Source organism: Etheostoma spectabile, chromosome 3, assembly GCF_008692095.1.
Source record: "Etheostoma spectabile isolate EspeVRDwgs_2016 chromosome 3, UIUC_Espe_1.0, whole genome shotgun sequence".
Taxonomy (NCBI): Eukaryota; Metazoa; Chordata; class Actinopteri; order Perciformes; family Percidae; genus Etheostoma; species Etheostoma spectabile.
This window is the reverse complement of record NC_045735.1, coordinates 34,170,598-34,181,629: the sequence shown is the minus strand read 5'-3', so window position 1 is coordinate 34,181,629 and position 11,032 is coordinate 34,170,598. Positions and strand designations below refer to the sequence as shown.

The window sequence follows — 11,032 nt, the reverse complement described above, 5'->3', positions numbered from 1 at the left end:
GAATTATGGAATCGCATAATGACATTTTTATGGAGACTGATCCATCCTTTTCCTCCTGAATAGAATACAAGAACTCCCCAGGACGTGGTGGTGTGGCTTATTTTGATGTCAGTCTCTGGGAGTATCCTCAAATATCAAGTCCATAAAATCAGTCCAAGCTAAAAGTAAATCCAATGAACCATGATACTAATAAGAGCACTGAAATCTGTGTCGAAATAGGAAAAACAGAGTGGTGTCAGGGGGTTGGCAAATCGGACGTAAGGTGACGTGATGAAGTCCATCCCGAGGTGGAAGGTACACGCCGTGAAAACGGAAAGCTTAGGCTTTCTGCAGCAGAAAGAATCAGCGCTCTGAGCTGTTTTTTAAATTTTGGATCGGTTGAACCAGGATGGGGGGGGGGGGGGGGACCGATTTACAGAGGTGTGGACGAAGTTCACGTCGGTCGTATTTTGGTAGTAGTCGATGTGGTGGACGGATCGGGGCCAGGACCGAAGTTCCCCCCCGCGAGCGTCTTCACGTTGCTCCAGTGACCAACACGTTTCATGGCGGCCAGTCTCTGTGAATACATGAGGAGGGACACACACACAGGCCCTGCGCAACGCGCACACGCACGCATCCACGGCCCCGCACACGCACCACCGAACACACAAACGCGCACACAAGCGGCCACACACACAACGCCCCCCCACACACACCACACACACGCGCACACACACACACACACACCACCCGCACGCGCACACTTAATTAATGGAGTCATTGTCAACCCAGAAAGAAGAGTTTAGAGCAAGAATCTCTAACCATCACAGTCTTGTGAGGGCTTGAATCTAAGATTTATAACAAGAAATCTTTCGTTTTTTCTGCTTTTAACAATGCGGATTATTTAAAAAAAAAAACAGATGTGTTGACCAACAGTAGGGGGAGGATCCCTACAGAGGTGGACCTTGTAGTTAAAGAGGAAGATCCTTTTAGTTGAACAGGAAAAATAAATCCACTAGCACCAAAGCCACAGAATCCATGTAAATAATCACTATTTTATTATGTATAGAAGCAGCATATCTCCACCCAGGGACAATCCACTGTTAAATATCACTACTTTTAGCCGTGTATAGAGCAGCATATCTCCACCAGGACTCCATGTAAATAATCACTACTTGAGCGTTGTAGAGAGCAGCATATCCCAACCAGACTCCATGTAAATAATCCTACTTTAGCGTGTTCATAGAGCAGCATATTTCCACCAGCCTCCCTGTAAATAATCACGACTTTTAGCGTGTATGGCAGCATTCTCCACCAGAATCCACGTAAATAATCACAACTTGTAGATGTATAGAGCAGAATATTCTCCACCAGACTCCATTTTATAAAAGAATCACACTTTTTAGTCATCGCCTTATAGAGCAGCATATCTCAAAGACCATGTAAACTAATCAATACTTTAGGTGTAGAGAGCAGATATCTCCACCAGATCCATGTAAATAATCACTACTTTTAGGTGTAGAGAGCCCAGGCAAGCTCCACAGTAAATGGATGAAATTAAGAGTTTAATTCCAACCAGCCAGAGTGGTGAGTTGTTGGAACAGTGGAAAGAGAAAACCAAGACGGCTTGTGGTCGGGTTATTGTTTCTGTCCACTTTGAATGAAGTGGTTTTACGATGATAAAAGTATGGAGTCGGGTGGGTTGGTGAGGGTGATGCGGAGCGGTTTCATGTTAAAACTAAAAATGATCTCCTCTTTAAACTAAAAAAGCTCTATCTCGGCGGTTATCCTTTCATAAGTCAGACACTTAGCACAAAAAAAACTAATAATCTGAGTCTGTCAGGGACAACACAGAAACTTTTAGTGGAATGGGAACGGGCCTCGTCCTAATACTGGACCAAGATCAAAGATTGTTGTTCCCATAAGTCACGTAGACCCAAACATGGAAGATTATAGGGTGCAGGTTGAAAAAAATGAAGTTACTCATTGATTGACACCGTACCCACTACCATCCCAGTGCAGAAGAATCCGATGGGATCTTGCAGGCGACAGAAACCAACCTTTTCGAGGCGAGGTAGCCATCCCGGAGCCACCTGGACGCAGCAGACACAGCTCCCTGGTCTCCGACTGCCAGGGACCCATGCCGGGCTCGCCCATACTCCAGCCCAGCCGGGCGGCGGGCGCGCAGGTACTCCCTCAGATTCCCCCTGCGAGGCGTACTCCACCACCACGCCGAGTGGCATGGACGAGGACACACGAACAGCTGCCTTGTAACATCATGTAACACGGGAACATCTGCACATTTCTTTTAAATCCAGACAGAACCTGGTGGTTTAACCCAAGATGGACGCATCTATGGACTGGGGAAAACAGAAGAATTCTGTTTGCCTCGCAGGACACAGCGGCATGTTGGTTGATGAGAAGTTATGTTAAATACGGAGTTGTAAAAGGCGCGTCAAATACTCGCACACAGAGTCCAGTGTCCTGTCCAGGGCGACTCTGCTAGGCCAATGAAAAACGGGGTACGGAGCCCCCCCCTGGGGTCGATGAAACGAGAGTACAGATAGATAATCCGTGATCAAAACGTTGAGCAAGTAGAGATAGTCACAAGATATCACTGATATCAGTTAATCTGTCATGGTAGATCAATAGCAAGATGCTAGAGCCTGCGCAAAATGAGTTAAACCACAGATGGCTTGGTCTTTTGTAGTGAGGTAACCAACGAGCTACAGACTCAATTCACAAATACGAGCCGTCTCACATATTATAAATTAAAATGGCCAATTAAGAAAAAAAAAACATGCTCAATCCATCAAAAGCATTTAAGACATATATAGTGATAGCATAGTCTGTGAGTATGAGGTGCCTCTTATAACCTCTGGATCAAACAGGATCAACAGTGAATCGCCGTTATAAATTCAAAAAATCGGTAAAAGCCTGATATATGGCCGAATCTTGAATAAACCGACGTGGTGAGCCTCCTCGGTGGAGGTCCACAAGCTAACGGTCTACAAGATTCCATATCTGGTCCACTTAATAAAATTGTTAGGTATACTATTCATCGCCCCGAGCTGTGGACGGGACGCCACGGCTACGTGACAAAGCCTCGACATTCTCTCAACTCACTTCCTGCGTGCACACTCACCCATCTTGCCACCCATCGTGGCAGCACTCACTGTCTGCGTGCACACTCACTGTCCTGCGTGCACATCTCACTGTGGCACTCAAGCTGCGTTCACAATCTCACTGCCTGCGTGCACACTCACCATCATGCGTGCACAGCCCCAGCAGTTGCATGATGTTCTTGTGTTTGCCGCATCATGCTTCATCATGTCCATCTCGGAGATGAGGGGACAGGTCCTTCCTCTTGGCGTCCGGTGCACACCGTCACAACGACAATCAACAACAACGAACATGTAACAAACGTAATACACACACAACATTAACTAGACCGATCACCACACCTCAACCCACAACAAGCCCATCGAGAGCATTGACAAATTTAACTCCTTAATACCACATCAGTACAACTTAACCGACAAACAAAGCATCCCGCAAAACGATCATGAGTGGTTTTCTCCACCATTATACACCCCCACCCTGAAATCGTTTTACAATCTGATATCTAAGATCATCAACATCACCCCCCCCCCAAACCCACCACAGGTTCCCGCCTGCTCTCGTCATCTTAGGATTATCCCTGCGAGTCCCTCCTAATACGCCGCGGTTGTATTCCGTGATGAGATCACGCAGAACGAGGTGACTAAAAAGGGATGAGCCGTTATCCTCCTAGCGCGTAATACTCTGAGAGTATACGACTAGAGAGTAACTACTCTGAGGTATTACTAACAGAAGAGTAAAGAATCAGATACCTAGGAGAGAATAGGATACTACTAGAGAAGGATATGACACTATGAGACGATGATCTCCATAAAGAAGAGAGTCAACTACTAGAGGAGTAGTTACGAATATGAGGGAGCTAAGAAGTAAACATCTGAAAGGAGCGGCGCTAATACTGGAAGCGGAGAGAGTATACTCTGAGAGTATATATATAGAGAGGATGTAGCAGTCGTAGGGGAAGCGTATAATAATAGAGAGTCTACTCTGAGAGTATACTAATGAGACATTACTCTGAGAGTATAGCGATATCGAGAGTATAAAATACTGAGAGTATACTAAACCGAGAAATACTCAGAGTATTATACTCTCTATTTCGTATATCTCAGGAGAGTATACTAATGAGAGAGTAATACTCGCGGCGTATACTAACATGAGAGTACATACGGTCCTGAGGCGTATACTAACTAGCGAAGAGCGAATAATACGACGTGCACAGGAAGGAGTGATAAAGAATAGGAGCCTAGGAGAGAGTATGCTCTGAGACCAGTAGGAGCGTGAGTAGAGAGAATATGAAATAGACATATGAAGAGTATACTAAAGAAAGATAATACTCAAGGATTATACCTCTATTACTATATCTCAGAGAGGGGATAGCTAAACAGAGAAGGAGAAGACATATGAGAGCTAATGAACTAATAGAGGTATAATACTCTGAGAGATATACGAATAGAAAAGCTAGAATACTGAGTTAACGTAGTCTCACCTTGCCAGCACTAGTCAGCCACGACACAGTGGGACGAAGGGTCGGTTCTAGTCAGCTGTGCGAGCGCACGACGCCCGGCAGGACCAACAGCACAAATATACAACCCCCTCCCCGGGGGGCTTCACCCAGGGTCAGGCTGGACCACACACATCACACCAACACGCACAAAACACAACACACAAGCACACAACACAAAACACCACACACACACACACCACACACCAGACACAACAGAGAAACACAAAAACACACATTGCACACACGTGGCACTTTTCAAAAAATTCTGAAATTGCTCTCTGGACTTTTTTCACAAAAGATTAAACAGTATAATCTCCAATAATCAACTGTTCAATTTCAACTATTATAGAGGGTGAGATTTGCGGAGAAGCGAGGACGGGTGCGGTACGTCGCGGAGGAAGGCTCCCGAAGGATGGCGATGCGAAGGGAAGTCATACTCGCCACGCCGGTTCAGGATGGTGGTGGCGACCAGCGGGGACCAGGCAGATGACTGACGCTCCTCAGAGAAGAGAGCGAAGACCCAGAACGGAATGCAGGGAGGACGCCGGGAACGCAACAGCACCTGCAGAGGGGAGAGAAGTAAATATATATGATATATATATGCTGGTAGGAGACTATTGCGCTTATAAGGAAGCACCTACAAGTAGTGATTATTTACAGGGAGTCTGGTGGACGGAAGATGATGCTGCTCTATACAACTTAAAGTAGTGTATTTACATGGAGTCTGTGGGCATATGCTGATCTCTACACATCACAAGTAGTGAATATTGTATAAACATGGAGTCCTTGGTGGGAGAATATGCTGCTCTATACACGCCTAAAAGTAGTGATTATTTACAGGAGTCTGGTGGTAGATATGCTGCTCGTATGTATACCACCGCGTGACAAAATAGTGACAGACGAGTAGGTAAACATGGAGTCTGGTGGAGATATGCTGCTCTATACATGTTAAAAGTAGTGATTATTTACATGGAGTCTGGTGGAGACCTGTCTCCTCAGAGGGACACTCTTTGGGTTACCTGTCTCCTCAGAGGGACAGTTTTTGGGTTACCTGTCTCCTCAGAGGAAGGCTCTTTGCCAGTTTCTGCACGGCCAGCTGTCCACTGAAGTCGGTCTTCTTCGGCGCGCAGCAGAGTCGGCAGACGACGGCCGTGGCGGTGAGGATGATGACGATGAAGAAACCGAGGCAGTAGATGAAGATCTCCAGGTACGTCTGGGAGGGCAGCGGGGCGGGCGGCAGGTCTGGGACAGAGGGACCACTGTTATTATATGGGAAACTATGGACCCAAATAAGAGATACGTTTCTCTGAATATTTTGAGAAAATAAAGTCATAATAAAATGAAGAATTAAAAACTAAAAAGTCCCCATTTTGGATTGTCACATAAACAAAATATGTAAAAAAAAAAAAAAGACACAATTTGATGTGAAAATGAAAAATATTTTTAGAAATTCAGGTTTTTAAAATGGAAATCAAGAATTTTCATATTTAAATTTCAAAGAGGTGAAATCAGAACAAATCAATTCAGATATGTTTTTCAAAATAAAATATTTCAATACTAAGTATTCAGTAGCTGCTAAAGTTCAAAGACTTATGTCTCTCATTTGCTTCCATAGAAAACCATTTCACAGTTATCAATCAGTCACTAAAACGCCAAAAAACATGGGAAAAGCAATTCCTTGTTTTTCACCTTTATGAGGCAAAAGAAAAGGTGAAAGGTGAAAACGTTAACGGTGGCGTACCGTCGACCACGGTGAGCCAGGCGGAGTGGCGAGAGACGCCGATGGAGTTCCCCGCCAGGCAGGTGTACTCTCCGGCATCGCCCACGCTCACGTTCCTCAGCGTCAGCACCTCCATCTCCTTATCCGTCGTGTTCAGACCGGCAGTCTGGAGGAAAAATATAACGGAGTACATTTACTCCAGCAATGTAGCTCAGTCCGGCAGCGGAAACAAGGAAGCAAGAGACGAGGGGAGGAAACAACAGCTGCTGCAGTGATAAAGCAAATAAATGATGTGATTATCTGAGGAAACAAGAGAGGAAACAAGAAGCGTTAAGTACAAGATGATGTGTTGAACGAAGAAACATCTGGAGAGTGTCACAAGCAGTGGTGTCACTGTACCTAAGCACAAATGAGACGGACAACAAGGACAACCAGGCCTAGGGGGAGTGGAACAGATCATGGAGGCAGGAAACTGAGACCAGAGTAGAGAGGAAACAGGGCCTGACAATGAGGGTGAAGGGAATCTCTAAGAGAGAATGCACGGCGAGACAAAGCAGAGACACAGGAGGACAGGAAACGAGAGGAAACAAGGGCTGAGGGGAGGGAACTAGACAGGAAGCAGGAAAAGGAGACAAGACGAGAGGAAACGAGAGGAAACAAGGGCTGAGGGGAGGGAACAAGACAGGAAGCAGGAAAAGGAGACAAGAGGAGAGGAAACAGGGCTGAGGGAGGGAAACAAGTACAGAAGGAAAAGGAGAACAGACGAGGAAACAAGGAAACAGGGCTGAGGGGAGGGAACAGAGCAGAAGCAGAAAAGGACAAGAGGAGAGTGAACAAAGACGAGGGGAGGAAACGGAAGCACGAGACGAGGGGAGGAACAACAGCTGCTGCAGTTATAAAGCAAATAAATGGGTATTATCTGAGGAAAAAAGAGAGGAAACAAAGAAGAAGACCAAGAGGAGAGGAAGAGAGAACAAGGAGAGAAGGGCAGAAGGGGAGGAACAAGGAACATGAAAAGGAAGACAAGAGAGAGGAACACGAGACCACGGAGGGCAATGGAGAGGAAACAAGGCTGAGGGGAGGGACAACGACAGGAAGCAAGGAAGAAGACAGATAGGAGGACACATGAAGAGAACAACTGAGGGGAGTGACAACACAGGAACAGGAAAAGGATACAAGAGGAGAGAACCAAGTAGATAAGGGGAGAAACAAGGAGGAAACAAGGACGCAGAACGAGGGGAGGAAACAACACTGCTGCAGTGATCACAAATAAATGTTGTGATTATCTGAGGAAACATGAGAGGAAACAAGGAGAGAAGACAAGAGGAGAGGACACATGAGAGGAAACAAGGAAAAAAGGGCCGAGGGGAGGGAACAAGACAGGAAGCAAGAAAAGAACAAGAGGAAGAAACGAGAGGAAACAAATCGGGTTGAGGAGGGAACAATACAGGACAAGAAGAACAGAGGAGAAACGAGGATAGTAAACATAGGAGACAATGAGGAGGAAGGGAAACAAGACAGGTAGAGAGACAGAACGAAGCAGGAGAGACACAAGAGAACAAGGAAAAAAGGCGAGGAGAGAGACCCGACAGGGAGCAGGAGACAGGAACAGAGGGGAGCGGAAACAAGGCGAGGGAGGGACAAGAGAGAACGCAGAGAGAGGAAAAGGAGAGGAAACAAGAGACGAGGGAGGACAAGAGAGGAAGTCAAGATGACAGGGGAAGTAAACAAGAGAGGAAGCAAGAGACGAGGGGAGGAAACAAGAGGAAGCAGAGCGAGTGACAGACTAAGGAGAACTGAGAAAGACATGGACCACTGCGGATGAAGCGACATAAATTATTTGATGTCTGAGGTAAACATTAGAGAACAAGGAAAAAGGGCAGAGGGGAAGGCACCAAGACAGGAACAGGACACAAGGAGACAAGAGGAGAGGGAACAGATACCAGTAGAGGAAACACGGCACAAGAAGTAAGGCAGAGAGACTAGGGAGAACAAGTGAACAAGAGAGGAAGCAGAGACAGGGGGAGAACACACAGGAAACAAGAGAGGAGCAAGACGAGGGAGGAACACACGCTGCTGCAGTGACTTGAACGAAATACTCATGTGATTATGAGAGGGGATTCGGTTTGAATGTAGTGTGAAGCCCGCTGTGTCCGTTACCTTGACAACGAGGACGTACGGGTGTAAGTGTAAAGCCCGCTGTGTCCGTTACCTTGACAACGAGGACGTACGGGTGTAAGTGTGACGGGCGCTGTGTCCGTTACCTTGACAACGAGGACGTACGGGTGTCCGTCGGGCGCCTGCCGGCTGCCGTTGACCGTGATGTGTTTGTGCCACTGGATGTGCGGCTGCGGGTCGCTGAACACGCGACACACAAACGTCACGTCGCGGCCGACGACCGCCGTCTGATTGGCCGGCAGCCCGGCCTGCAGGATGGGCCTGTGGGGGGAGCGCTCTGCAACGAGATGACACAGTCCTTCATCATCATCATCATCATCTTCATCATCATCCCGTTCTCTCCCCCCCCCCCCCCCCCCCCCCCCCCCCCCCTTAGCTGTTTTCCATTTCGAATGATTGCTCCACAGTGGACCTGTCTTCACCAAGCTTTTGGACATGTCCCCGTAGTCCTGTCCGAGCTTGTGGGGTGGACAATTTAGTCTCTAGTGTCCTTTGGACAGCTTTGGGTTTGGCCATGTTAGTATGTTGATGCTTACTGATTGGATGGGGTGGACGGTGTCTTTATGGAGCTAACGGCCTCAAACAGGTGGCATCTAATTTAGGAAAGTAAATGGAGGGGGGGGGGGGGGGGGGGGGGGGGGGGACATTTGAAGACAGAGATACAGTCTTTGGGGTCAGAATTGTAGTTGATAGACAGGTGTTCAAATACTTATTGCAGCTGTATCATACAATAAATAGTTAAGAATCACTGTGATTTGCTGGATGTTTTTTTAGGATTATGGCTCTCACAGATGGGACTGTCTCTTCACATGGACATATCTCTCCCAGTGGACATATCTCTCCCATGACGTTCTCTCCCAGTGGACATACTCCTCCCAGTGGACATGCCCTACGAGGCAATTTTCAGACCCTCCAGTGATTCTAAGTGGGAGAACTGCAAAAGTACAGTGGTGTCTCAATACTTATTCCTCATGTACATACACCACATAGTCACACACACACACACACACAACACACATACAGCACACCACACAACACACACCACCCCACACACACACACCCACACACACAACACACATCACACACACAACATACACCATGGAACACAGACACACAACACCACACACACACACACACCAACACCTGTACCACAGACCCACACCCACACACACACACACACCACACCGCTGTTGTAAAGATCTCTTCAGATCCGGACCACAGTGGACCTGAATGGAGTTCGGTTGTCCCGTCGGACGTGGGAACTACACCTCTTGGTTGGAACGAGGTCACGAGCCTCACACACACCTACCTTGGACTTCGTCGTAAGAACACACACACACACACACACACACACACACACACACCACCTGCTTGATGTCATCAGTAAGAACACACACAAACACACACACACACACCTGCTGGATTTCGTTGGTAAGAACCACAACCACACACACACATATACAACAACATAGACAGCATACACACACCAACAACCATACATACATACATACATACTACATACATACATCCGACATACATACATACTACATACATACGACATACTTACTCACACACACGCACTATACTACACACACTAGAGTGCGCGATCGGGCCGGATTTTTCTGTCCGAGCCCGGCCCGTCCGACCAGAGCGTAACCGAGCCCGACCCGGCCCGACACCGTTAAAATCGCATTTGTTTCTCATACTATGACACATGTACGTTTGGTGTTGTGTGGTAAAGCCTGCTATTCATTAACCGCAATTGTAGGAAGAATGGGAAATGTCAACAGAATTGAGCATGTCAAGTGCACACGGGGCAACACACGCCATACACCTACATAATCAGCTGTTTATAGTTTAAATGTTCAACGCCTTATCGCGATGATGTGACCCCCCTGTCCTCTAGCCACCCCTCCCACCATCACACCCAAAATACCACAAGAACACCCCGAGCATACCGGTCTAAAAAATGTCCGAACCCACCCGGCCGCCCGAACTGCCCGTCCCGTGTACCGTCGTCCGTCCCAGTCGGGTCCCTCTCGGGCTAGCGTCAGAGGCTAATCACACACCTACCTGACACAATGCAGGGTCCCCACCCACACCCAGACAAAAACAACAACAACGGGGAAGCGGACCGCGGTCCATCTGAAGTCCGCCACACCAACCAGCCCGCCCGAACTGCTCCACGCCAACCAGGGAGCAAACTCCATACATTAACCAATGCACCACCTAACCAACCACATCAACACAAATGACTATTTGACGGAGCGCATTCTATTTCTAAGAACCTGCTTATCACCTTTTCTGGTAATTATGGCACGGTTTCACGCAAACACTAGTTGCGGTGTGTAAAGCAGTGTACAGGTGGACCTGATAAGCCAAATCAAAGAAATCTGTAGCATCGACGATCCACGCTAAGCAACTAACGAGGCGAGCAATAGATAATCCCAATCAATACAGTACACACAGGAAGACAAACGAAAAGAGACAAGTCTTACATGGCGTTTCTCGAAAAACATAAGTGTACCGAAAAC

At 47.2% G+C, this 11,032-nt stretch overlaps 1 protein-coding gene across 1 annotated transcript in view; it reads right to left on the bottom strand.

Moving 5' to 3' along the window:
• LOC116687052 (fibroblast growth factor receptor 1-A) overlaps window positions 1-11,032 on the bottom strand; it is a 65,834-nt gene that overhangs the window by 12,744 nt on the left and 42,058 nt on the right. The window contains exons 3-5 of the mRNA XM_032512138.1: window positions 8,585-8,775; window positions 6,342-6,486; window positions 5,652-5,842 (exon numbers count right to left, since the gene is read on the bottom strand). Coding sequence (XP_032368029.1) covers window positions 5,652-5,842; window positions 6,342-6,486; window positions 8,585-8,775 — 527 coding nt within the window. The remainder of the gene's footprint in view (window positions 1-5,651; window positions 5,843-6,341; window positions 6,487-8,584; window positions 8,776-11,032) is intronic.